The sequence below is a fragment of the Ceratotherium simum genome, chromosome 20 (genome assembly GCF_057802395.1).
Source record: "Ceratotherium simum simum isolate JZ-2026a chromosome 20, ASM5780239v1, whole genome shotgun sequence".
Taxonomy (NCBI): Eukaryota; Metazoa; Chordata; class Mammalia; order Perissodactyla; family Rhinocerotidae; genus Ceratotherium; species Ceratotherium simum.
Genome location: NC_141919.1, coordinates 16,304,776 through 16,331,942, shown reverse-complemented (window position 1 = coordinate 16,331,942; position 27,167 = coordinate 16,304,776). Strand labels below are relative to the sequence as shown.

Sequence of the window (27,167 nt, the reverse complement as noted above, 5' to 3'; positions counted from 1 at the left end):
AAATATAAGAGCAAAAACTATGAAACTCCTAGAAGAAAACAGAAGAGAAAATCTCAGTGATCTTGGCAAATTTTCTTAAATATGATACAAAAAGCATAGACTATAAAAGAAAAAGATCAGGGCCGGCCCATGGCTTAGCGGTTAAGTGCGCGTGCTCTGCTACTGGCAGGTCCGGGTTCGGATCCGGGCGCACACCGACACACCGCTTCTCCAGCCACGCTGAGGCCGTGTCCCACATACAGCAATGAGAAGAATGTGCAACTATGACATACAACTATCTACTGGGGCTTTGGGGGGAAAAAAAGGAGGAGGATTGGCAATAGATGTTAGCTCAGAGCCAGTCTTCTTCAGCAAAAAGAGGAGGATTAGCACGGATGTTAGCTCAGGGCTGATCTTCCTCACAAAAAAAAAAAAAAGAATGTCTCTGTTCAAGTGAAGCAGTAAAATTAGTAATTTAAAAAAAAAAAAGAAAAAGATCAAACATTGGACTTCATCAAAATAAAAAAGGTATGTGCTTCAAAGGACATTTATAAAAAGTACGAAGCAAGCAAAAGAAAATATTTGCAAAACATATATCCAACAATGGGCTTATATCTAGAATATATAAAAAAATTCTTACAACTCAATAATAAGACAACCCAATTTTTAAAATGGACAAAAGATTTGAACAGACATGTCACCAAAAAAGATATATGGATGGCAAATAAGCACTTGAAAAGATACCTAGCAGCACGAGTCACTATAGAAATGCAAATGAAACCAACATAAGATACCACTACACACCCACTAATTTGGCTAAAATTAAAAAGACTGAGCACACTACGGATTGATGAGGATGTGGACTGCTGGAACGCTCACAAACTACTACGTAGAAACTGGTGGGAATGTAAGATGGTACAACCACTTTGGAAAGCAGTTTGGAAGTTTCTTGTAAAATTACATACTTACCATATGACTCTGACATTCTACTCCTAAAGATTTACCAAAGAGAAATTAAAATATATGTCCACACAAAGACTGATGCACAAATGTTCATAACAGCTTTGTTTGGAATAGCCAAAAACCAAAAATAACACAAATGTCCTTCAACATGTGAGCTGATAAATGAATTATGGCACATCCACTCTGATGATCCTCAAATTTATATCTTCACTTCTTCCAGTACAATGCTATTTTGTGTACCTGGCACTTTTGTGACACTTACTGGCACCTGTAGTCCTTTTGTTTTCTTCTTTTTCTTTGACAATCTCTTATCCTTGGTTAGCATTTTTGCTTTGATCCATGCTGACGGCCCTATCTCTGAGGATCTTGAAAGCTCTGTAAGGGAAATGGTTTGCATGAGAAAGTTTAAGATGGTACAGGGAACCATTTAGTTTTACAGAAAAGACTGAGAGAATGGGGAAAATGAGAATGCAGTCAAAAGTCACAGACTTTTTCTTTTTTTTTTTTTTTTGGCGAGGAAGATTGGCCCTGAGATAATATCTGTGCCCATCCTCCTCTATTTTGTATATAGGACACCGCCACAGCATGGCTTGATGAGCGGTGCATAGGTCTGAGCCCAGGATCTGAACCTGCGAACCCCGGGGAGCCAACGTGGAGCACGTGAACTCAACCACTACGCCATCAGGCTGGATCCAAAAGTCACAGACTTTTTAAAAAGGGTAGCAATGCAAAGAATTCAATACTGGTTTTAAAAAATGTTACTTCTTACTTTTAATGTTATAGAACTTCAACTTGTCCTCCTTGTGTAATCTCAAACTATGACTTCTATTGAAGGGCCTGTCTCTGTGAAGAGGATTGATCCACAAGGATGTGCTTGGCTGGAGCCATGGTCCCACCTCTGAGCAATCACTACTCTGGGCCGATCTTGTTGAGTCATCAGATAGGGATCTGCCCCAGATCTGCCTCTGGCATTGTTCACTCTGACTGGAGTCATTGTTACAAGTGGAGGCGAGACAGGTTTGCCATTTTTTCTTGATGCTAAACACACCAGTTTCGTCACCTTCTGAGAATGCCCAGTTCACATATCCACCTCCAGTTTGCATGCTCTCAGCTTGGGAAGGGAGGGAGGTCATTTTCATGGGTGCAGGTGTACGAACCAAAGTGGGTATAACTTGTTCTCCCCTGTCTTGTCTGGCTGGTATCTGAGCGATTGGCTCACAGTGCTCCTTGGGTTCAGCCACTGAGCCCTGGGCTGAGACAACTGGGGTCGGCCAAGTCAGATGAACAGGGACCTCACTCTGGGTGACTTGTTCGGTTGCCAGAACATCTGTACCTGATTTCCCAGATTGTCCGGACAGGGGCAAGTCAGTTTCTACAGAAAAAGGAACTTGCTTTAGATAAGAAGGGACCAGGAGAAATTGGCCATACTTTCGGCGTGGTTGCCTGTTAACCCCAGAAGCAACTATATTATTTTCCGTTTCTTGCTCTTCCTGGTCATCTCTTATGTTTGAAGTCTCTCTCTGACTGTCTGTAGTCTCAAGAAGGAGCCTGCTCTGCATTCTTGGGGATTGCCGGCCTCTGGCCAGGTTCTGCAGCAAAGAAGGGGGCATGCTATAATACTGGTATTTCTTCTCCCCACAGATCTCCATGCTGCCTAGAACCTCTGCACAGATGACATTGCTCCAGCTGTGGGGAAGTTTTCTGCAAGTAGAATGCTTTCTGTTGGTCAGGAGAGCCTCGTCCTCTTGTAAGGTATCAACAGCAGAAAGGACTTTTAGGGTATCCACTGTCAGGGCAGAGAGGTCCTGCAGGTGTCCCACCTGGCTGTCCAAAGACAGTAGGGAGTCCTTTATAAAAGACACCTTTTCATTCATTTCTTTCAGTTGGAAGTACATCTCTGTAACCCTAATGGCGAAGGGAGGGAGAAAACCAATAAACACATTAAGCCGGTGGGAATTTGCCTTATTCTCCTCCTGCCCCACCTCCATCTTTCAGCCTAAGCTGCTTCCCAAAGGTAGATCTGTCTTCTGCCTCCTTCTCTCTTCAACATATACTCTTATTGCAGGTGATCTCACCCACTCCTATAATTCCCACTATCACCTCAAGGAAGAAAAATTACAAATCTACATTTCTAGCCCTTATTTCTCTCTAGTGTTTCAGAACCGTATTTCCAGCGTCCTGCCAATTACCCTGCAATCATCTCATCAATCAGCCCACTTGTCTTCATTCATATATTCATTAATTTACAGGACAAACATTTGAATACCTCCTATCAGCAAGCACTGTGCTATAAAGGAGATCTTGAGGAAGAAACCAGAATGATAGGAACAGAATCAATAATCAAATATGTAATTGGAAAAAAAAAGTATAGATCTTTAAAAAAAATTCCAAGTCTTCAGTACAAACAGGCTTCCCAAATTTCAAACAAAACACATATTAAGATACCTACATTCAGAGAAAGCCTGAGGCAAATTTTTAAAATTATTTTGAATACTTTAACCCAAAATTATGAGGTCCAGCCACTGATTCATATAAAAACAACACAAGACATCTTCAGCTATGCAAGTACAAAAGCAAATTGCGAAAGTAGAGTCAAATTAAATGTAACAATTGATTTCATTTAGAGAAAGAGAGAGAAAGAATAAAGAAAATGTTGGTTAATATTTATCTGTATATATCTCTGTATGGGGATGGTTTTGTTTTGTGTCCCCCAAAAGAGATACGTTAAAGTCCTAACCCCCAGTACTCTCAGAATATGACCTTATTTGGAGATAGGGTCTTTACAGAGGTAATTAAGTTAAAATGAGGTCATTGGGCTGGGTCTTACGCCAATATGACCGGTATCCTTATCAAAGGGGAAATTTGGACTCAGAGGGAAGATGATATGAAGATACACAGGGAGAAGACCACCCTATGACTAGAGTGGTGTATCTACTAGCCAAGGAACACCAAGGATTGCCAGCAAACACCAGAAGCTTAGAAGAGGCAAGGAAAGATTCTCTGCTAGAGCCATCAGAGAAAGCATAGCCCTGTCAACATCTTGATTTTGGACTTCTAGCCTCCAGAACTGAAAGACAATAAATTTCTGTTGTTGTAAAACACCCACTTTTTGGTACTTTGTTATGGCAACCCTAGGAAACTAATACAGTTATCTAAACTTAACAGTCACTAGAATCAATTACAAAATATATCAGATTTGGTTACATAAAAAGAAACTGGTACTCATGAAAATATAATACAAAATCTTGAGACAAAAAATAAATTGGAAACTATTCTAACAAATATGATGAGGTGTTTGCATCCCTTAATAAATCTAAGGCTTTTACAAATTGTTGAGGAAAAAAATACAAAGATTCCAAAGGACATAATTCACAAAAGATAAAATACAAAAGATAATGAAACACCGTAAAATATTCAATCTCATTAGGTAAGCAGAGAAATACAAGTTGACAACAATGAGTTCATCTACATTGTAACAACATATTTTTAGCCTGACAAATTAAAAAAAAAAAAAGATTAAAATGACTCAACGTTGACAAGGAAGCAACATTGAGACATTCAATTAGGCAACATATAAAAAGAAGCTGTAATTTCACTCTGCTAAGGCAGACAGATATTCATTACATTATGAGACAGAATACTATACAGCCATTAAAAGTCAGATAGAGAAAGACAAATACCACATGATTTCACTTATATGTGGAACATAAAAAACCAACCAAACAAACAAAACAAAACCAAGCTCACAGATACAGAGAACAGATTGGGCGTTACCAGACGGGAAGGGGGTCAGGTAGTGGGGGAAATGAGTGAAGGGGCTAATTACATGGTGACGGGTAGAAACGAGACTTACAGTGGGTGATGATCACTTTGAAGTGTATACAAATATCGAATTATAATGTTGTACACCTGAAACCTATACGATGCTACATACCAATTTTACCTCAATTAAAAAAATCATGCTTGTATGGTTGATAGTAATTTTCTTTGCCTATTTCTCGTGGTAGGAGTAGGGATGTGGATGTCTGTTATGTTCTGCATTATACACTTTTAAATTTGGTATTAAAACTTTGTAAGTAGAGAAACAATAAAAGTTAAAATATATTTACAAAGAATGTTTAATTATTTGAAGAAATGTTTTTGATGTGTAAGGAGGAGGAAACAAAATACAAACGTATAATTTTAACTAAAAATATATAGAAGACTAAATAGAAAAAGACCAAAATTTTTACAGTGGGTTCTGGCTTATGATATCATTTTTCTTGCCTTACTTCCCCTGTTTCATTCTTTTATTTGGAGGTGGGAATATACTTTCCAATTTCTTAATAAAGAAAATCTTTGATAAACGGGAACAAAGTGAAAACCAGCAAGGGAGGGAATCTAACCAACAGTTTCACGGCTGAAACGACATGCAGATTTCACATGCAGAAATAAAACAACGACCCCGAGTCTTATTTGGGGGCTGGGAGGGCCAGTGATCACACCACGAAGAGATTAGCACTCAGCTGTAGCAAGCACTTCCCAAAAGAGTGTCAGACATCCCCTCTCTAGAATATATCTCAAGTCACATGGATTGAGAAATCTTCCACTTCTTCTTTCTGAAGGCTCTGCAGACAGGAATTAAAGGATAAAGAGGGTGCTATTTTCCATTTTTATTATCACCTATGTGGGTGGAACCCTCTCTTTCTTGCTTCTGCTATAGAATTCAACTTCTATAACTCAATAGAGGCTTAATAAATGCTTCCTGACCTTCTGGAACCTGCAAAACTAGAATTGGCAAGGATGATGAGTGAAAGAGCACAAAATATATGTATATTCCCTTCCAAATATGCTTAATTAGAGCCTCTCCATCTAGTGCACTGTTTCATCTAATTCAAAAACAGTACAGTCTGAACAACAGTAATGGAGACTCATTAAGTTCCATTAGCAGCAAATGGATACAATAGAAACCAGCAACGATTCACAGCGACAGGTAACAAGCCACAATAGAGACCAGTTAGACAAATAACCTGGTAACCCGAAATCAGGTTCTCTTGCTTTTACAGACATTTATTTTCTAAAGCTTAATGTCCTGGGAAACATATTTTAATTCTATTCCTCAACCACCAACTACATTAATTTAATCTAGCCTTTTAGTCATTCTGACATGTAAAATAAATTCTTATAATTCTAGTTTCCTCTTTGCAAGGTTTGAGGGTGGAGGGAAGACCAGTATTGTTTTATTGTGCGCCTTTGGACAAGATATTTTAAAATGAGATTATAACAAGCATAATTATAATCATCATGATAATCATAATACTCACTGAGTGCTCACTATGTGCCAGGCATTTTACAAAGGCTCCGGGTTATTATTTTATTTAATCCACATGACAACTCTATTAGGTAGGCATTTCTATTATCCCTTTCATGAAAAGAGGTTAGGTCACATGACCAGTCACACGGTCACGATAGTGAGGTTTCAAACCCAGATAGTCTGAGTCCATACTCGCTGGCCTCAACCACTGCCCTCTAGCACCTCTCAGCAACTCGGGGATCTAGGCAAAGTTCTTTTGGGTCCTAGAGTCCTGTGAAGCACTAAATGAATTACACCAACGTTTCCCATGCTGGGAGGTGTTTACAAATGTTCCTCAATAAGGTTTCACAGCGAAATAATGATAGGACCTGCTCAAACTATAACTCGCTACTGAGTCACAATGTGCATTATGTTAAAGTATTTAAACTTTTTTAAAAATGTAGCATTTCCCAATTATAACATACCCACACATGCTTAATATGGAAAAATACCCAATTAACATCCTACTCCACAGAATCGAGGGAGGGAAATGCTGGCTTACACTACCAGGGTCAAAAAGTAGCCAGCATTCCAAATAGAAAAAGTAAGACCTAAAACAGCCTTAATATGTTCTCTTTTTCCACTTTCACAACTCACTTAATTCTGTAAGGACATGGGTGAGCTCTTCTACAACGGGAGGCAAACATGCAAATATCCTCCTAATCTCCCTTTCCTCCCTCTTCAAACTACCGCTCAGCTACCGCCGGAAAACATTCTTCCCTCTCTCCCATACCTCATTATGAGCTCCCCAGAATGACCTCAACAAGGACAATCATGTAAAAAGAGGGCTGGTGAGACAGCTCTATCAAGGGGGAAATGAATTGATTATGTTTTGAAGTTAAATTCAAGCTTCATAATCAAATTCTAGAGCCCTTAAAAGCATCCAGAATATTTTTCAGAAGCTACATATCCATCTACCTTCTAATCCTTCTCTACTCGAATCCCAAGAAAAAAATTCAAGAAAAATATAATGGTATATGATGAGTACTGGTGTTAGGGTTTTTATTATTATTGTTGTTGTTATTCTTGTTGTTATTGAAGTAGTTGTCTGTGAGTATCCAGTTCTCAAGTTTTCACTCTGCATTCACTTGACTCATTATATTACCTTCTCCTAGTTTTCCTTATATCCCTCTGGTCAATTCTTTTCAGTCTGCCCCATGAGCTCCTCTTCCTCGGTCCTTTATATAGGTGTTGGCACCTCTCAGGGTCTGACCCTCAGCCCACTGAGTTTCCTCATTCTACTTGCTTCCTAGGCATAATCGCTTCCTCTGTCATAGTTGTATTTTCTTGCAACAAGCAGATGAATCCCAAATCTCCCCGTCCAGTTCAAAATCTGCCTCAGGGCTTCAGATTCATACACCTCAAGCCTACCAGACATCTCTGGCTAAATGTGCCACTGGAATCTCAGCCTCAACAAATCTAAAACTCATTGCTGTCCCACCCCACCCCACCCCGGCACCCGCTGTGGCCATGCATTTTGTACATTCTTTATCTTGGTGGTGCTATCTTTTACCTAAGCACCCTTGCTACAGATCTGAGAGTCATCCTGGACTCTATCCTCTCCCCCAGTTCTACATCCTATCCCTAATGCACCTCACGAATTGTCCTTTCTAAATATGCCTTTATTCATCCTCTCTGCTACGGTCTGAATGTTTGTGTCCCCCCCAAAATTCATATATTGAAATCCTACCCCCCAAAGGTGATGGTTTTAGTAGGTAGGGCCTTTGGGAGGTGATTAGGTCGTGAGGGTGGAGCCCTCATGAATGGAATTAGTGCTCTTATAACAGAGACTCCACAGAGCTCCCTAGCCCCTTCTGCCATGTGAGGATACAAAGAGAAGTGTGCAACCCAGAAGAGGGCCCTCACTTGACCATGTTGGCACCCTGATCTCACACTTCCAGCCTCCAGAACTGTGAGCAATAATTTTCCGCTGTTTATAAACCACCCAGGCTGCAGTATTTTGTTACAGCTGCCTGAGCGGACTAAGATATGCCCCTTTCAATCCCACTAATAGGCTAGTCCTTGGGATTCATCCTGCTGCTGCATCAATCTCTCAAGTGGTCTCCCTGGTTCCACTGGTGATGCCTCGAATCCACACGGTAACTGAAGGAATCTGCCTAGAAGGCAAATCTGCCCACGTCACTGACCACCTAAAACCCTTCCTTAGTCTATAGCGTGAAGTAATGGGCTCTCCATGACCTTGTCCCAGTTCATAACTTGGGCAGGAGGTGGGAGAGCTGTCTTGATCCCATCTTATTTTCCCTTTTTCTTAAGGTTTAGAAGGGAATTTGTATTTAAAAAGAAATTATACTCGCAAATTTTGGAACCCATTTTTAAATAATAACTTTCATTGGACTCTTACTATCTATCAGCACTCTGCCACAGAGTCCATCTGCATTATCTCATGTAATCCCCACAACTCCAAGAGGTAGGTCTATTTTTGTGTCCATTTTACAGATGAGAAAACAAAGACCCAGAGTAAATTTGCCCAAGTACACATAGCTATAAGTGACAGAAGCAGGACTTCATCCCGGCTCCGTAAACTCCTATCTGGGTATATGTTTCATACAAAACTGAGAACCAGGCTGACCCACAGGACTCAATGAGAACAGCTATAAAGGAGGCAGAATGTCTGGAAGAGGGAAAGGGTAGCTCATAGACCTATGGCCTAAGGATATTATTTAAGTAAAATAGAATTTTATGGGTTCACAAATATCTATTTGATATTCAATTTTTTCTCAATATTAAAATTTAACCTGAAATTCAATCAGCTACCTAAACATATTTACATAAATATGGTATCAATAGAAAAGTCCAGAAATACAATTTAGGCTGATAATGAACCATTTAGAAAGTTCTTAATGTGATTCAGTTTTAAATAACGCCATATTTAAGGACTCACCATCTATTTGGACATCGGAAAAAATACATGCATAATTAGGTATAACATTTTATAGTCAAGTCCATGTATATTCGAAAATGAAGGAACACATCTAACTTCTGTCAATTTGTTTCCAGTTACGAAAGCAATTCTGTATTTTAAAAAATGCATATAGGGGCCAGCCTGGTGGCGCATGCGGTTAAGTGCGTGCACTCCGCTGCGGCGGCCCGGGGTTCACCTGTTCAGATCCCAGGCGCCCACCAATGCACCGCTTGGCGAGCCCTGCGGTGGTGGTGTCCCACATAAAGTGGAGGAAGATGGGCATGGATGTTAGCCCAGGGCCAGTCTTCCTCAGCAAAAAGAGGAGGATTGGCAGATGTTAGCTTAGGGCCAATCTTCCTCACTCACACACACAAACACACACACACACACACACAAAAATGCATATAATCATGGGGACTATAGTTAATAATACTGTATTGTATATTTGAATGGTGGTAAGAGAGTAGATCTTAAAAGTTCTCATCACAAGAAAAAAAATTTGTACTTATGTGTGATGATGGATGTTAACTAGACTTATCGTGGTGATCATTTTCCAATATACACAAATATCAAATCATTCTGTTGCATACACGAAACTAATGTTATATGTCAATTATATCTAAATTTTTACAATGCATATAATCACATGCAGTCTCCCATACTCTAACACAATGTTATGCACCCACAATTAGCAGTACATCCCCAATAGCTTTGATCCTACCACAGTTTCCGCATATGTTCACTTTCTCCAACACATCATCTCCTCTCTCCTCACACCTCTGAATGGCCTCCCTGCACCGACCCCCCAAATCACACATACCCCCAGGCACTGTCAGCTACGAGTGCCATGAGAACCGCGTTCCCACCTCCAGCTTCATCCCTTGCACACTATCCATAGTCCCCCCGGCCCCCTGCTTGGGGGGCAAGCCCTCCATCAACCCCCTTTTCGACCCCTTCACTTCAGCAAGTCGCCTCCTCCCTCCTGCTCCTGCAGTTTCTCTCTTGCTGGTGAATCATTTCCAGGAACAAAGACATTTATTTTGTTCTCTCCACATGAAACAAAACAAAACAGAAGAACCTCAACCTCCCTTCACCGGAAAACTTCTTTCAAAAGCTGTCCGTAACTGCAGTCTCCACTTCTATTCGCCCTTCACCCGCTTCAGTGAGGCTGCCATCCACCCCAACGTACACGTGCTGGTCAGGTGCCCCGAGAACTCTACAACTCCCAGCGCAACCAACGCCTTGCACTCTCTCCTCCGGACCTGCCTCCCGCTCCGGGACACCCCTTGCTGCCTCGGGCGTCCACCTCTGCTGTTCCTTCGGCCAGATGCGCCATCCCACCAGACGTCTCTGCCTGGCCCGCCTCCCTCAGGTTTCTCCTCCTCAAATGCCTTGAGTGACCTTCCTTCACCAGCAGGCTACCCCAAATGGTCCTACCCAATCTCCAACTCTGCAGACCCCCCGCCACCATCATTTTCTATCCTCTTATACTACTTTATTTTTCTTCATCACTCTTTTACTGTCTGACATTAAATTACATATATTTTTTTGTCCTCCATCCCCCTCACTCCTCCACATGCACGCGCTAGAATGTAAGTCCTGTGAAGGCAGGGACCTTTGTCTCTTATTTACCACTTATCTCCAGTAACTAGAAGGCTGCCTGGAACACAGCAGATGCTAATAAACGTGCATTGATGACATGAATATCACATGCTACTAGAGAAAATTTTAGAGAACCCAATCCCCTGGGTTTTGCAAGTAAATCTTTTTACTTTCCTTAGACATTCTAGTAGAATCGGGTTGAGGTAGCAGTTTGGGGGTGGAAAATATACATATCTTGTACCTTTCTGATGTCATTCGGATTTGTTCTTCGCAACTACAATTCAGACCTTCCATCTTCTCATGGAAGTATTTTTCCACACACTGTTCTTCAAAATCATAAAGTTTCTTCAGATCCTCCTTACTCAGGTAGAGTTCTGTGGAAATAAGTATGGTATATAAAAAGAATCATTATTCACCCTCCATAGCTGATGCAGTGTATGAGTGGCTTTTCTTCCACTTGTATTGAAAATCAATAAACTGTAGCTTGTGTGATAAAAGTTTGCTGCCTTGTCACACCACACTCCTATAATATTAACTGGGAAATAGTTTGTAGAAACAACTGGAAACACCAGTCTGGGTCTTTCCTATTTGTTCTACAAACAGATGTAGGAATTTGAAGATGATTCATGTGGAACAGACACTTTATCTTCAATATTTTCGTAGGTTAGAATGTTTCTACACATTAACAAAAACTCACTATACAGACGTCGCTTAACGACAGAGATATGTTCTGAGAAACGTATCATTAGGCAATTTTGTCGTTGTGCAAACATCATAGAGTGTACTTACACAAACCTAGACGGTATAGCCTACTACACACCTAGGCTATATGTACTAATCTTATGGGACCACCATCATATATGTGGTCTGTCATTGACTGAAACATCGTTATGCGATGCAGGACTGTATTTATCCGCATTTGGGGAAAGAATCTGGCTGTCTTTTTTTTCCTTGCCAACTGTTTTATCCATTAAAATGACAATAAGCAACCTATAGGTTAAAATCAAGGTGAGAAGTCAAAGTCTGCTGAAATTAATCCAGTAAGTGTAAGAAAGTTTTACTTTGTTACCCTGAGTTTATATCTATATATACTGAGTTTTCATATACTAAGTTCTTCTATTGAAAAAAGAGACATTATTACCAGTCACGGCCAATTGAGGCTATACACTGTCCCTGAGATAATTGTAATTAACTCATTGAAAGACACATCATTTGACTGCGGTAGAGACGGCCAGGAGCTGGCCGGGCTCTTGACGAGCAGAGAGCTGCATGCGGGATGAAGTGTGGCCAGAGTGATGCAGTGGTGACCTGAGCGGGTCCTGACCTCCTGGTGCCTCTTTTCCTTTCTGTAAAATGGGAATCGTGACGGTCTCTAACACACGGTTGTGTTATTTTGAGGATTAAAGTGCCTGTAAAGTGATTAGGACAGTGTTTGGCACAGTGTAAGCACTCAATAAATAGTTATAATCTTTTTGAAAAAGACATCATTTTGTGACATTATGAAGCTAATGCAATCCTACATCAAATCTCGGCACCCACTTTCGGTCTATCACCTCAGCTCTCACTCTGACCTAACAGAAAAATATATCATCTTTTGAGCAAGTTTCTATTACTTGGAAAATACAAACATGGTGTTGCAAAAAGGGTAAAATTGGAAAGTTCTCTGCCTTCAATCATTTCACTTAAATTAGGCAAAACAGAACCGTTAGAAATGCAAATGTTCCATTATTTTCCAATAAAATGAGAGACAAAAATATTGATTTTAAATTGACAAAAATGGCTAAAAGAAAATAATATTCAGCCATATTATATGTTCACAACACAAGGGCATAACATTTTCTGATTTTATGATGTGGAAGAATCTTTCAAAGACTAAAAAAATCCAGTATCTCTGATCCCCACCAGCCCTAAATGTCTGTTTGCATTAAAGAATCTCCTATGAGCAATAAACTTGATAACTGTGGTGACTTGAGCCTTCTCTGGATTCCTGAGAGCAAACGACCCACAGAGCAATTCCAGTGACAGGTGCAGCTTGCCTATGTGGAGCTCTCTCACGACTGTCCGCCAGGTGGCACCGCTGCCCCGTATGCAAACGTCTTGATCCTCGATACAGAGAGTTGGACACAGGCTCACAAAAATTGAAGAATTTTTCAAAGCTTGGTGTGAATGCTCCTCTATCCATCAGAAAATTTACTTGAGTTTTATACCAGAATAGTCCTATAAGCCCAGATCAAGGTGAGCCCAGGAAAAGTGCTTTGGTACAGTGCTAGGAAATCTGGCCAAATCCCAGTTAATTCCAGGATCTCTCACTCTACTGTTAGGTTGCAATGGTTCTGAAGCCAATGCCTCAGATGGCTCTCTATTGGAACCCTAAAAATCACAAATTAACTTGAGTTGTGCTTTGGCTTCCTTATAAAGGCTTAATCTCTTCAGGGGAAGAAATGGAAAAGAAAAATAAATCTTCAAAGTGACTCAAGAGGAGAAAAATACTTACAGACAACTACCAGGAGCAAAAGCATATCACCCTGTCAACCTTGTAGTAACACCTGCCCCCCTAGGGCCCACCCAAATGTATAAATAGTCTACAATCCCTTATCTGAAACTCATGGAACCAGGTGTATTTTAGAACTTAGAATTTTTCTTTTCTAGTTTTAGAATAATAATATAGTACACACACCATAAATGAAGTAAATCCCTAGTTGGGGCTAGAGCGGTACCCTGTAATCAAACACATTACAATTTCCGCATCCAAATCAATGAATATTGACACTACGTGGGATAAAGAGAATAAATGGCTTCATAGTAGTCTCATCAGCCTCTTCTGCCCAAATGACTCTTTCCCCTTCTTAGGAAGAAAAAGACTTTTCATTTTCAGAGGCACTTTTTATTTAAAAATTGGGATAAAAGACCATGGATTTATGCCACCCACTTCCTCTATACCTAGGAATTATCTAGAAATGGGCCCAGTACCAGTTGTGGAATTGCTTGAGAGGAACTACAGAAGATCTGTAAAACCACAACAAGGAATGTACTCTTATGACAATTAGTGTGACAGTCATATCCTGCAGTCAAGATACGAGTAAGCAAAATGAACTAGGAAAATCTCAAAATATGTAGACATAAGCTTTGCAAAAAAAAATAAAACAAGTAAAATGAGAATCCACAGTTATGCATCCTGAGTTGAAGTTCCTGAAAATATGAAATGTCCATTCAGAATCACCTTCATACTCAATAGATTAGAGAACCAGAGAACCATGACTCGGGTTAATAAGTCAAGCAAAGTCTTGCTTATCTATTTCCCTTAGACCACAAGGCCCTCTGTAACTCCTTTCTATTTGGATTCCATCTTCAACAACAGGGAAATGAGTATGGGTCACTGTGACTACTCTCTAGGAGCTATTCTGATGAATTCCCAGGTAAGCAGAGAAAACACAGGTTTTCCAGGAGACATAAGGCCTTTACACTTTCAAGCAGAGATTCCGTTCCTACCTATTCCTTTCTTTCAAAGTATCAGTTAATCTTGGCAAAAGGTACCAGGCCACGTAATGAGATCAATGTATTTACCTAGACCTAGGTCCTCCTGATATCCTACTGTCAGTTAACTCCCAGAGCCTTCCATCCTGCACCCTGAATGTAACTGGCAATGCTCAGTGTGTCTTCACTTTAGATCTCCATTCTTTACTCTCTACTTCCTGCCCCACCAATGAAAACTTACTTAATCCAACGTCTCCCTCTTCTTGGTCATTTGGAGCTCGATGACAGCAAAGACGGCGAAGGAGGAGACTCACATGACTCAGCAGGATAAAAGGTGGGGGCAGCCAAGGCTTCTCGTGGTAGGTCATGATGTAGCGATAGCGATTGTATTTCCACAATTTATTGGAAATGGATTTCATTTCTATGTAAACATTACTGTAAGTTGAAGTAAGAGAGAGACAACGTTTTAATATGGAACCCTGAAACACAATAGTTAGATTCTTTCTTTTTCTTTCTTTCTTTTTTTTTTTTTTGGTGAGGAAGATTAGCCCTGAGCTAACATCCATTGCCAATCCTCCTCTTTTTTTTGCTGAGGAACATTGGCCCTGGGCTAACATTCGTACCCATCTTCCTCTACTTTACATGGGATGCTGCCACAGCATGGCTTGACAAGCAGTGCATCAGTCCACGCCGGGATCCGAACCTGCAAACCCTGGGCTGCTGAAGCGGAGTGTGTGAATTTAACCGCTACGCCACCGGACCAGCCCCTAGATTCTTTATTTTTTAACTTTTATGATTGATTCACCTGACATTACCAGCAGCTAGCCAATAAAAATAATATCCATTGCACTTTTAATTCCTCTTACACCAAACAAAATACATTAATCACTTTCTATAATAAAATATGCTAATCAGAATAATAAGCAAAAAGTAGAAATTACAATCAGAGAAGAATATGCTACCATTTTAAATGCAACGAGCAGAAACTGCCCTCTGGAACTTAACACACTTCTCGGTTCACCATCTCTTCTCACATGAGAAGTTCTTTTCAGTCTATAACTCATCATTCACGAGAAATAGCTTTAATGTTCCTCTATATCATCAACCTTACGAAGAGATTTTCCTAACGTCAAATGTGAAAACTGTTAGAATAATCCTAGTTAAAACAACCAAACGAAAAGATATTAATGGGGCCAGCCCCGTGGCTTAGCGTTAAGTGCGCGCACTCCGCTACTGGCGGCCCGGGTTCGGATCCCAGGCGCGCACCGACGCACCACTTCTCCGGCCATGCTGAGGCTGCGTCCCACATACAGCAACTAGAAGGATGCGCAACTATGACATACAACTATCTACTGGGGCTTTGGGGGTAAAAAAAAGGAGGAAGATTGGCAACAGGTGTTAGCTCAGAGCCGGTCTTCCTCAGCAAAAAACAAAAGAGGAGGATTAGCATGGATGTTAGCTCAGGGCTGATCTTCCTCACAAAAAAAAAAAAAAAAAGAAAAGATATTAATGAAGAAGAGACAGATAAGAAGAATCAATTCATCCTAAAATAAATCAATAAGCAGGGCTTCTATTTAGAAGCTAGGTAAATTATTTAGATTAACTTTATAATGAAAGTTACCCCTTATTGGTAGGTCCCCTTGTATTTTCCCTTTAATTACATCAATTGTGTTATGCATATAGTACAGTAAATACTGATACTATAGAACTTGCAATGGAAGTTGTGGTGGGTGGTACAGTTATTCTAAAACAACATATCATCCCTAACTACTTAACTATAAGTCTGTAACATGATATGGGGGGAGGGCACAGTGGAATGTCCATCTTAACATTTTGCTTAGGCTAATATAAAATTTAGTTTCTTTAGAGAAAGATGGCGGAGTAGTTCTTGAGTAGGGCAGCCAAACTTAGCAAATAAAAATACAGGCAACCTTAAACGAGCAATGATAAAGAGAATGAACAAGAACTATCCCAGAGAAAGCTAGCTTAGGATAAGAGGAGGAGGGAATGTCACAGAGTCCGTAAAGTAGATGATAGAAACATAGATAATTGGGTTTTAACAGTAGTTCTCAAAGCGTGGTCACTGAACCAGCAGCATTAGCATCACCTGAGAACATGTCAGAAACACAATTCCCTAGCCCAGAACTACCGAATAGAAACTCTAGCGGTGGACACTATATAGCAATCTGTCTCAGCAAGCTCTCCAGATGATTCTCACGCATCATCAAGTTTCAGAACCACCAAGATGACGTGCTACCGTCACTCCAAGTGTGACTACAGCCTGTCCACCAGCAGGTAGCGATCTTCAAGGTGTACTGTATTTCAGGTTCCTTGTAATTATTGGTACAGAGAATCTAGAAAGGGCCCCTGGACAAGTAGTCAGATCTGGGGTGCTCAGTTTGTTTGGGCCTCAGTGTGTTCGTATCTAAAGTGAGAAGATTGGTCTATGAGAGGATTTTTCAACCTCTCTTTCGACACTTGCCATTTTTGAGAAACAAAAATCTCATACCCACTCAATAGTATTTGAAATGTCAAAAAAAATAGCTATGCTAACTAAACACCAGTAAATGTTATAATATCATAAAATGGTGTGGCTGAAAAAGATGACAGCTATCATATAACCTTGTAACAAGCAAGAAGGTATGTCTTCCCCATATATATGCAACATTTTTTTAAGTATTCTGATTTATTTTGCCTTCCTCCAGCCTTTATCTTCTTTACTTTCTTTACTTAGATTCCATGCATTGATTTCCCTTGTCTTACCTTTCTCCCTTCAGTGAGACATTCAATGAATAAAATACCTAGTACAGTGCCTGGCATATTAGAAGCATTCAGAAAATACTAGTTTCTTCCCAGCACCTCACTTGATTTCTTTCATCCATCAAACAAATATGTGCCAGGCACTCTTTTTGGTGTTTGGGATAAATTCATGAGCAAAAAAGACAAAAAAAACAAAACACTTGTCCTTGTGGAGCTGATATTCCAGTAGAGGAGCAAGATAAACAGAAGAACATAATATATAAATAAATTACAAAATATATTTGCATACATAAATGAGTGAATATGAAGACAGAAGAGTAAGGAGTACAAAGTGTGCCAAGAACAAAGCCAAACTGGAAAGACAGCTAAATTTTTAAATATCATCCTTAGGTCAGGCCATTTGAGCAAAGACTTGAAGCAGATGAGGGAATGAACTACACTGATATCTGGGGGAAGAGCATTCTAGAATTAGGGAACAGCAAGTACAAACACAGCTGTGTTGTTTGAAAAAGTGTGAGAGGCCAGCATGTTTGGCGAAGAATGGGCGAGGGGAAGAGTAGTGTGATTTGAGAAGGAGCGGGGAAGCCAGAATACATGGAGCCCTCTAGGTCGCTGTAGGAGCTTCGACTTTTACCCAGAGGGGAATGGGGAGCCACTGAAGGGTTTGGAGCAGAGGAGTGACATCCTCTGATGTGTATTTTTAAAGGGTCATTAACGCTACTGTGTTGACAACAGAATTTAGGGGCCAAAGTTAGAAGCAGAGAAAGAAATTAGGAGGCTCTGTGGTAGCAGTGGGGTGGTAAGAGGTGGTTGGATTGATGATCTATTTGAAGGTAGAGTCAACAGGCGTTCTTGACAGTTTAGAGGTGGAAGTACAAGAGGCATCAAGAATGACTCCAAGGTTTTTGCTCTGAACAACTGGAAAGATGGAGCTTGAACAGAAACTGTGGTTTTCTCCCTAGATTTGGAAAAGACTACAATACTAGAATAAGTATATGTTGGGAAAGAAGGGAAATGAAGAGTCTGGACATTTAAAATTTTAGAATTCTAGTATACAATGAACTGGTGATGGAAGAGGGTAGTTGGCTTACAAGACTGGAGTTCAAGGAAGAGATCTGGGCTGGGTATATAAATTGGAATTTGTGAGCATATACAGGAAACTGACCAAGATCACCAAACAAAGCATAAATAAAAGACCAGCAAGGTCTGGGCCCAGGGACATTCCAGTGTTAAGAGGTGGAGGAGAAGGAGATGATCCAGAAAAGAAGACTGAGAGGAAGTGAAAAGTGAGATAGAAGAAAACAGAGAATGAGATATACTTGGAGCCCAAGTGAAGAAAGGATATCGAGAACTCCGTAGCCAACTTTCAACCTCATCAACTGTTATTCTTCCATGATTCTATCTTACTACTTTATTACAATGCATGATCTCTTTCCATTCTGCTTTCACTACACTTTCTCTCCATTCATTTTTTCTCTTTTCTTGCTCTCCTCCCTTCCTACCAATAGTTTCATGCCCATATTTTAAAGCCACAGTCATAAAACAGGGAACACACAAAAATCAAAGGTTACATACTCAAAGTACATGTGAGACTACTCAAAATACCTGCCCCCATTTTGATTTAAATAAAATAAGCAATGGGCCGGCCCTGTGGCTTGGTGGTTAAGTGCGCGCGCTGCAATGCTGGTGGCCCGGGTTCGGATCCCGGGTGCGCATCGAGGCACCACTTCTCCGTCCATCCTGAGGCCGAGTCCCACATACAGCAACTGGAAGGATGTGCAGCTATGACATACAACTATCTACTGGGGCTTTGGGGGGAAAAAATAAAATAAAAAAATAATAATAATAAAAAATAAATAAATAAATAAATAAAATAAGCATATTTAGTTAAAATAACCTACTTGAAGAAAGCAATCAACAGGTTCACCATGATGATATATTGCACGAAGAGGTAGACAGCTTGGAGGAACGGAGTAAGAAAAGATCCAGGAGGGCAAGACGGGTCGCTTGAACAAACTACAAATAAAGAATTTAAAAGAATGAGAAATAAGGTGAATCACAGTCCTATAGACAAATATTTAGCACCTTCACTTAGCAGAATACCACAAGTTTTTGACATTTTTAGGATTCAGATGATTATTTTCCAAATTTCCTTTTTATTCTGAGTATCTACAAAGGTTCAATTTCTGCGTGATAGCAAAATCCCCTACGCACCATCTATCTCCGAAGCGTAGACTTCTCCATATATCATCCAGTATGGCTCAAATACGATATCTCGAGCGAGGGTCCAAGATGGCGGCTCCTTTGGGGAAAGGATGGCTTTGCGTGACACTCCAAAGCTCAGCAGGACTATGGCCATCATGATCACAATGTAGAACATGTTTGCTGTCTGCCAGAGCACATCATAACCAGAATTTTACCACAGACTTGAAAATTAAAACAAACCAAACACTAGCAGCCATCATAATTATACCTGCCAATAATAAGACTGTCTACAGTCATTGACCAAAATGCCCTAGTCCATGAATAGCTGGGTTTCCTTTGTCTAAACCATTTTGTTTTCTCTGCACGGTATGTGTTTCACGTCATGTGGTCTGTGGAAAAACATAAATGCGCTAACGGTGAAGAATTTGTGCTTGTTTCTTTAAAAAATAAGGAAATGTGAACAGCTTTTGATTAGCTAACTCCAACTTTTCACCAATGGGACCAGAGGTTAGGAAAAGAGAAAAAAAATAGATGGTATTCAAATTAGTCAAATGGCTCCTTATTCCAGGATTACCTTCAGGAATTGATTAGAATCTGAAAAATCGATCAAGTCAGTTTCATTTCACTTACTAAATGTACATCAACTAAACCCAATTATTCACTGAGGCAGAGACAACTATTCTATGAGTATTCCACGAGCTTCTCTACATTTCTTAGCCACCCATCCACGAGGCTGGGACCATTTGACCTATTCTAGCTGATAGCCTGTGGAGTGACAATGACTTATGTCATTTCCTGAGCAGATCAGTTAAAAGCCATTAAACTTTCTCCATCCCTCTCATTCTCTGTCATAAGAGACCTTGGAAGCCACAGGTTGACATGGCTATGTCACAAGATGGAAGGATTCTGGATCCCTGAGTCACAGGGTAGAGGACAGCCCTCATGAGCACTCACCAAACTTTGCACTAGAGAGAAATAAACTTGTGCTAAGTCACTGAGATATATTAGTTACCTCCACATAGCCTATCTGATAAATACCAGTGTCACCAAGACCAGAGAAAACGTTGCTGGTCTAAAAGTGTAAAGTAAGAAAAATCTGTCTATGGAGTCAGAGAGGTTCCCCCTCTTCCGTTCTCTTTGTTTCAGCACTACCTTTCCTTCTCAAGAACTTGCCCCTTCCCTGCCACTGAGTATTCCGGATAGAAAAGCCAAAGATGATCTGGAGGTACTGCACTTCTTAGAGGGTGAGTCTTAGGTCCTGTGCAAAGCCAGTTGGAGAAACTAATACAGCTGCACAGTGAGCTCGGAAGACAGAAAGAGCCAGGGGGCCCAGATTTGAATCCTGGTTCCCCACTTACGGCCTCAGGAAGGTTACTTCACCTCCATTTCCTTGTATGTAAAATGTGGATAATAATAGTACCTATCTCATAAAGTAGTTTTGAAGATTAAATGAGTTAATATATACAAAGTACTTAGAACAGTGTGTAGTCCACAGCAAGCACTATTTAAAAGTTGGCTGGGGGTGGAGAAACAAAAAGGTAAGTCAATATTTTAGCAGAAAATACTATTGGTGGTACCCTCACACAAATCTGGTCCTCGGAAATTACTGCGCTCAGAGACAAACTTGATTCAATCACATCATCTGGCCCCACCCAAAAGGGTAAATTGAGTGTCCTAATCAACTACTCAATATGCTATCCAAAGACATTTGTTAAATATGAGTTTGTGGTTATAAGGAAAGCACTGATGAAATGATCTTGCTGTCTGTGCTTCTAAAAATCATTCCGAAAGTTAAACTATTGGATGAGAACCATGAAATTAGGTAGAACCGTTAAAAAGGACCCCAGAATACACAAGCAGACTGTACTCACCATTTTTGCAATCATAGTCACATATGGACCTGCATGCTGATTCACAGCAAAGAAGTCCAAGAGCCGTGAGAACCAGAATATGATGTCTATGCAGTAGATTAGTCTTCCCGCTGTGTGGAAAGGAGGGTCACCCCACCGAAGGCCAAAACCAACTGCAAACAGGCCAATAGCCACAGTTTCCATTAGGTTCCAGTACTCACTAATCCATACCTTCACTTTTTGAGTAAACTTCCCAGGTTCTGAAATACAGACCTAAAACAAGAAAGAAAGAAAGAAAGAAACTTAAAGAATGGGGTATAACCCAAGAGTCTCATCAATATATTCTTCTTCAGTACATCAACCATTCATTTAAACAGTAATTTGAATCCTGCCAATCCTTAGATCACAAGGAGATTTGGAAGACTTAAGTTATCCTTGGGTAATGAATTATTTAAACAATTCTATAAATACATTTTAATGTCACTGTTAGTGCTAGCCAGCTATTTGAAAACACAACTAGAAGTAAAAAAAAAAAAAAAAAAAAGTAGTTTTTCCAGCTTTCATTAATTCTAAGCTAATACAGGAAAACACCAAGACATTTTAAAACTCAGTATTGCAGTGGAATCTATACGCCTACAATTCCATTTCCTGAAGTATAGCTGAATGCAAAGAAGACTGGTTTGAAACCAAGGAATCCTGTACTCTAGTCCTATTTCTGCTATTTTGTGAGTTGTTGACAAATTACTAAGAATGTCATAGTAGAACTCACTATTATAAGAAATTATCCCTGCAACAAAACCTCAGACAAACTGAAATGTAAAATAGTAAATCTATTTTCCCTGAAGCATAAAAAATGGTGAAATTCAGAATTTCTCCTGTATTGTTTTCTATAATCTATAAACTCCACAATAGTAACTAGCAGGCAATACAGGTATAATTACTAAGAATACATTTACTTAGTATATAATGTTGGTCATATTAGCTGTAGGACAAATAAATGTATGTAAATGCATGGACATAGAGATACATATACATTGATATCTAAAAAACTGTAAGTCATAACTGTATGTGATTGCAGTTATAACCGCATAGGAATGTTAATTGTTTTTTTTTTTAAGTGAACCATTGCAAACTAAAAATGAAAATTTTGTTTCGTTTTGTTTCTTGGACTACTTGCCTCAGAGGGATTTTCAGTTTCAATTTGCAAAGGTGTTTAGTAGGATCTTTCAAAAGTTATAAATGAATTCTTAACAAATTGCACAAATTTGGCCATTTATGTGCCACATTGTGAGATGAAACTGATAATATGTAAGTAATGCTAGACTATAAAATACAATCTCATAAAAAAAAGAACCATTTCTGGGCAATCAAATAGTTGGAGAGTCTAATAACAATTAGTATCACTCTAGGACTGACAAACACACTAAGACATCCTTGAAAATAACTACTTTCAAAGAGCAGCAACCAGCAGAAAGTATTTGGCAAGGATAAAAGGCTGAGAACAGAGATTTTCCCCTAAATACCCTTCCTATAGCATGCAAATCAGGATCAGCATTGCCCGTCTCACCCCCACCTTTGATCTGTGCATTTTTGGCACCAGAGCCCAGAACCCTTCTGGCAGAGGCGTGTAGAAGTCAAAGGTAGAAGGGATAACTCACCTCCCTGACTTTCTCAATGGCATTGGTGAAGATGTAAATGATAACAAGCCACTCTTGCACGCTGGGCTGGGGTTGCATCTCCACCAACACAGTGTACGTGAACAGCATGAGGAATGCCAAATACGCCATCTGTGAGAGGGACACACATTCCCCAGATGTGAGTGACAGCCATAATGCAGGATGCAAAGCAGAGCCGAGCAGAAGCACACACATGAACTTCAACGTGATAATGTGAAAATATAACTGGGACCACCCTCTGATTATTGATGACCTATTATCAAGAAAAGCACAAGAACTCATGGTTTCCTAGTCTAGGATTTAGTGGCAGGAATGAAGATCTCTGTTCTCAAACGCATGAAAGAGGTCACTGTCTCATCCTGATGGCTTCTGATCAGAATTTCCAGAACCCTGCACATTCCAGCATGGGCACTTTCAGACTAAGAGCAAGCCAAGAGGGAATCATACACTTTCTCCCCTCCATTTATACATAGAAAACATGGGTGCCAAGTACGCCAAATGAGTAGTGCCAATAGGTGCCTGTTTTCAAATATAATAAATCGTGGCATTTACAACTGCTGGGAATTTTATTTTATGTTGATTAAAGTATTCTGGCTAGTGGAAAAGTATTGTCCAACTGTGAGTGCTTGTAATTAAAGACTGTTTTATCTTCAGCACTCAGCACTTGGCCTGAAGCATGGCAAACATTCAAGAAATACACGTTTAATTACTAACTGCGTATCCTAAACCTAGATTTCCAGTCTCTTCAAAGAATTAAAACACAGTAAACACACACACATACAGTCATGCGTTGCTTAATGACGGGGGTACATTCTGAGAAATGCGTTATTAGGTGATTTCGTCATTGTGCAAACATCATAGAGTGTATTTACACAAACCTATAGCCTACTACACACCTAGGCTATATGGTACTAATCTTACGGGACCACCGCTGCACATGCGGTCCATCATTAACCGAAACATCGTTATGCAGCACATGATTGTATATACATAGTGATTAATAGCTTGGTCATCTTATCTAACAATTTTATCTTTTTAAGATATATTCCCAGAAGTAGAATAGGTGGACAAACACATTTAAAACTGTGACACATATTACTAAATTGCCCGCCAGAAAGGCTTTACCAGTTTCTACAATCACAAACAATGCATGAGACAGTGCAGTCCTTCAAATAGCTTCAGAGACAATACACGGTGCTGGTTGATCGACACTTGCATTAAAAATCCCAGATCAATAGAGAGAAAAATGTATGTGTTTTCATTCTCACAAGAATCATATTATTTTAACCTGGATCCCTATTTCTCATCTTTTTGAGCTCTCCCTACGTTTGACAAGTCTTCTAAGTTTACTCCTAGATAGACAATGGCTAAAACCATTTCTGACTATACAATAGCAATATTATATACGGTAGGTGGTATTTCAGGCAGGCATAGGGGATATTACCCCTATGAGTCAAAGAGATGTACTAGAGAAGAATGTAAGAAAGTTAAAGTAAATTCTATTAATTCTATACTTCTCTAGGTCTATGCCTCAAAGTCTGAGTATGTTTGATGACCCCTTACACACATAATTTAAGAAATTTGTGCTGTCAAGCAGTCATTTTTTACATTTTTGTCATTGGTTTCATGGTGGCCAGACACTAAAACACTGTAGATATTGGTGGTATTGCTTCTGACTCTTTTTATGTCTTTCCAATTCTTAAAAAAAAATTCAAAAATGTTTACGTTTTTCTTTTTCAACATAACATTTATAACAAGACATTGCTTCAATAAAGCACACACACCATAAACTAGCAATGTGATAGCCAAGACTAAAAAGCCTGTGCTCCCCATCTGTTACGCTGGGCAGATCTGGCTGGCTTATTTGTCCTATTTGTTAGCTATTTTTGTTGTTGTTCTATTTGCTTAGCTTTTCTCCTGTCTCTAAGAGTTTGTAAGCTGAAAATTTCTAAGGAAAGAAATACTTGAATACTCTTTTCCCAACGATGTGACTATGGTTAAAATTCCCTCAGAGCTACTGTTAGAGTCTCTGGGATATTTTGTTGCATATTCACAAAAATGGTGAAACCTCATCATTTGAAGAGAGATTTGATTTTTGAAAACAGATAAAAGTCTTTCAGAGCTACATACTTATTCAATAAGTATACAAACTAAGTACGTGGTTGGCCCAGTAAATATTTTGAAATATAACACCTTTAGATAAATATCCTTTTACAGTCACACTTCAAATGTTTTAGAAATATAAAATCTCAGCCATGAGCAATTTACGTATAGACAAGTATTAAAAAAATAAATGCTAATAAACGTGAAAAGCATTCAAACATTTAAAGTACAGTTCATCTGTCTCTGTATCTCTACTATTCATAATATTTGTTCATACAATTCAACTTCTAAAATTTTTACTGTCCTCTATATATTTATAAGCATACGCTATTGAAGACAATAAACACTTGCATTTTCTTGTCTATATTACACATTATTCCTACAAAGAAAAAAGGGATTCAACTGCTAATTCTTTTGCACAAGATGGGAAAAGAATCCACCCCTTGTCACTTAATTCTACAAACATTGTCGTTCATTTTATTGTTCCACAAAGCTTCAAATGTTCAGTCCCAGCTATGCTAAGTAGAAGCACTCAAGAAAGAAGAAAATGCTTGTTCTTTCACTCCCAAAGATCTGCTCTAACCTTTCCTCGCCTCCCTCCAATCTTCTTTCCTACCTCCTTTGTCATTCCCCCAATTATTTTTTATGGCACTTCTACATTTTTATCACAAATAGGCAAATCAGGTATATTATTACCAACATTATCATTAGCTTTAACCATCATGAATACTATATATAATTGTTGCAATGAAACCAACCGTATAAAACCAAAACTTGACAATTGGAGCACTGTAGAACTCATAGACTTTCCTGGTCCATGGAAGGCTTTGGGGACCACTCTTTAAATCAAAGTGCTGATTTTCATCTAGTTTCTCATCAGGGCCCCTTTCCAAATCAGAGTCCTTCTGCAAAATAAACAAATTATTTATTGTTAGGGGCTTAACTAAAATATTGACATCTGCAAAGATCCAAAATATATCATAAATATATAAGTATAATAAATATATTAGAAATTAATTGGGCACCCACCTGCCAAATTATAATCTCAGTCTTTTTTTTTTTAGAATTTTATTTATTTATTTTTTCCCCCAAAGCCCCAGTAGATAGTTGTATGTCATAGTTGCACATCCTTCTAGTTGCTGTATGTGGGACGCGGCCTCAGCATGGCCAGAGAAGCGGTACATCGGTGCGCACCCGGGATCCGAACCCTGGCCGCCAGTAGCGGCGCGCGCACTTAACTGCTAAGCCACGGGGCCGGCCCTATGATCTCAGTCTTGAAAGGAAAGAAAACTATACGCATCGTCTAAAATCTTTGACTGGGTAAGGAGCACAGGGTGTTTCTAAAAAGCAAGCTCACTCTCCAATAATCACACCTAGTTCCAAGGATTTAAAAATGATCTCTGTTCCTGTTCTGTTTAATCTCCTTTATCAGTAATGTTGGAACTTAAAGATATTCATAAAATCCCCATGAAATCAACAGCAGATGATATAATTATTAACACAATACAAAAGGACACAATTGTCACACAGTGATGATACATCTTTTCCAAGTCATAGGAAAGTCAGGCACAGTGTTAGTTTTAGGATTCTAGCTTTGACAACTTCTCCACTCACTTATGGCAAAGGTTCTTTACCAGAAATGCATGGACTCTGAGCTTCTGGAGTTCCTTGAACCTCCTGCAACTACATGCAAGTATTTGTGTTGTACATGCATTTTTCTAGGGAAAGCATCAAATCTTTCATCAGTTGCTCAAAAGTGAAGTGTCAGCCCAAAGGGATTAACCCTGGTAGGTGATGAGCAATGAGTGAATGTGTGTGACGGAGAAGTGCTTGCAGGAATGTGACGACACAGGTGTCCACACAGAAGAGCCTTTAAAAAGAGGGGAGAAAAGAAATAAAAAGAAAAGATAAAAGCACTTGTAGACCGGTTGCTTTTGAGGAGAGGGAACTTAGGGATGGTGAAAGAGAAGCAAAAGAGATGTCACCCTATTATAAATTTCCATGTGGCTTTAATTTTTTAACAAGAGATGCATTCCTTGTGTAACTTTTTTAAAGTAATATTAAATAAAAAGAAAGGAATGTTCTCTGATCCCTCTCAGACTAGCATATTTCTTCAACCCACCCACAAAAGATCTCTCTCTAGCGTCAGACCTGCGAGATTAGCGAGATTTTTCAAGCCAAGGAATGAAACAAGTTTTGCTTGAATTGTCTACGTAATTGCAGGAAAATGTAATTTTTGAGGCCTCAGGCATCTAGATGGGTTGTCTCAGTGCCTGACTGGTTGTTCTGTCATTTGGGGT

At 39.5% G+C, this 27,167-nt stretch overlaps 1 protein-coding gene across 1 annotated transcript in view; it reads right to left on the bottom strand.

Moving 5' to 3' along the window:
* Positions 1 to 27,167, bottom strand: part of TRPM6 (transient receptor potential cation channel subfamily M member 6) — a 147,662-nt gene that overhangs the window by 35,077 nt on the left and 85,418 nt on the right. The window contains exons 19-27 of the mRNA XM_014794705.2: positions 25,626 to 25,772; positions 22,747 to 22,875; positions 21,110 to 21,361; positions 19,248 to 19,422; positions 18,935 to 19,049; positions 14,515 to 14,708; positions 11,041 to 11,173; positions 1,712 to 2,847; positions 1,205 to 1,317 (exon numbers count right to left, since the gene is read on the bottom strand). Coding sequence (XP_014650191.1) covers positions 1,205 to 1,317; positions 1,712 to 2,847; positions 11,041 to 11,173; positions 14,515 to 14,708; positions 18,935 to 19,049; positions 19,248 to 19,422; positions 21,110 to 21,361; positions 22,747 to 22,875; positions 25,626 to 25,772 — 2,394 coding nt within the window. The remainder of the gene's footprint in view (positions 1 to 1,204; positions 1,318 to 1,711; positions 2,848 to 11,040; positions 11,174 to 14,514; positions 14,709 to 18,934; positions 19,050 to 19,247; positions 19,423 to 21,109; positions 21,362 to 22,746; positions 22,876 to 25,625; positions 25,773 to 27,167) is intronic.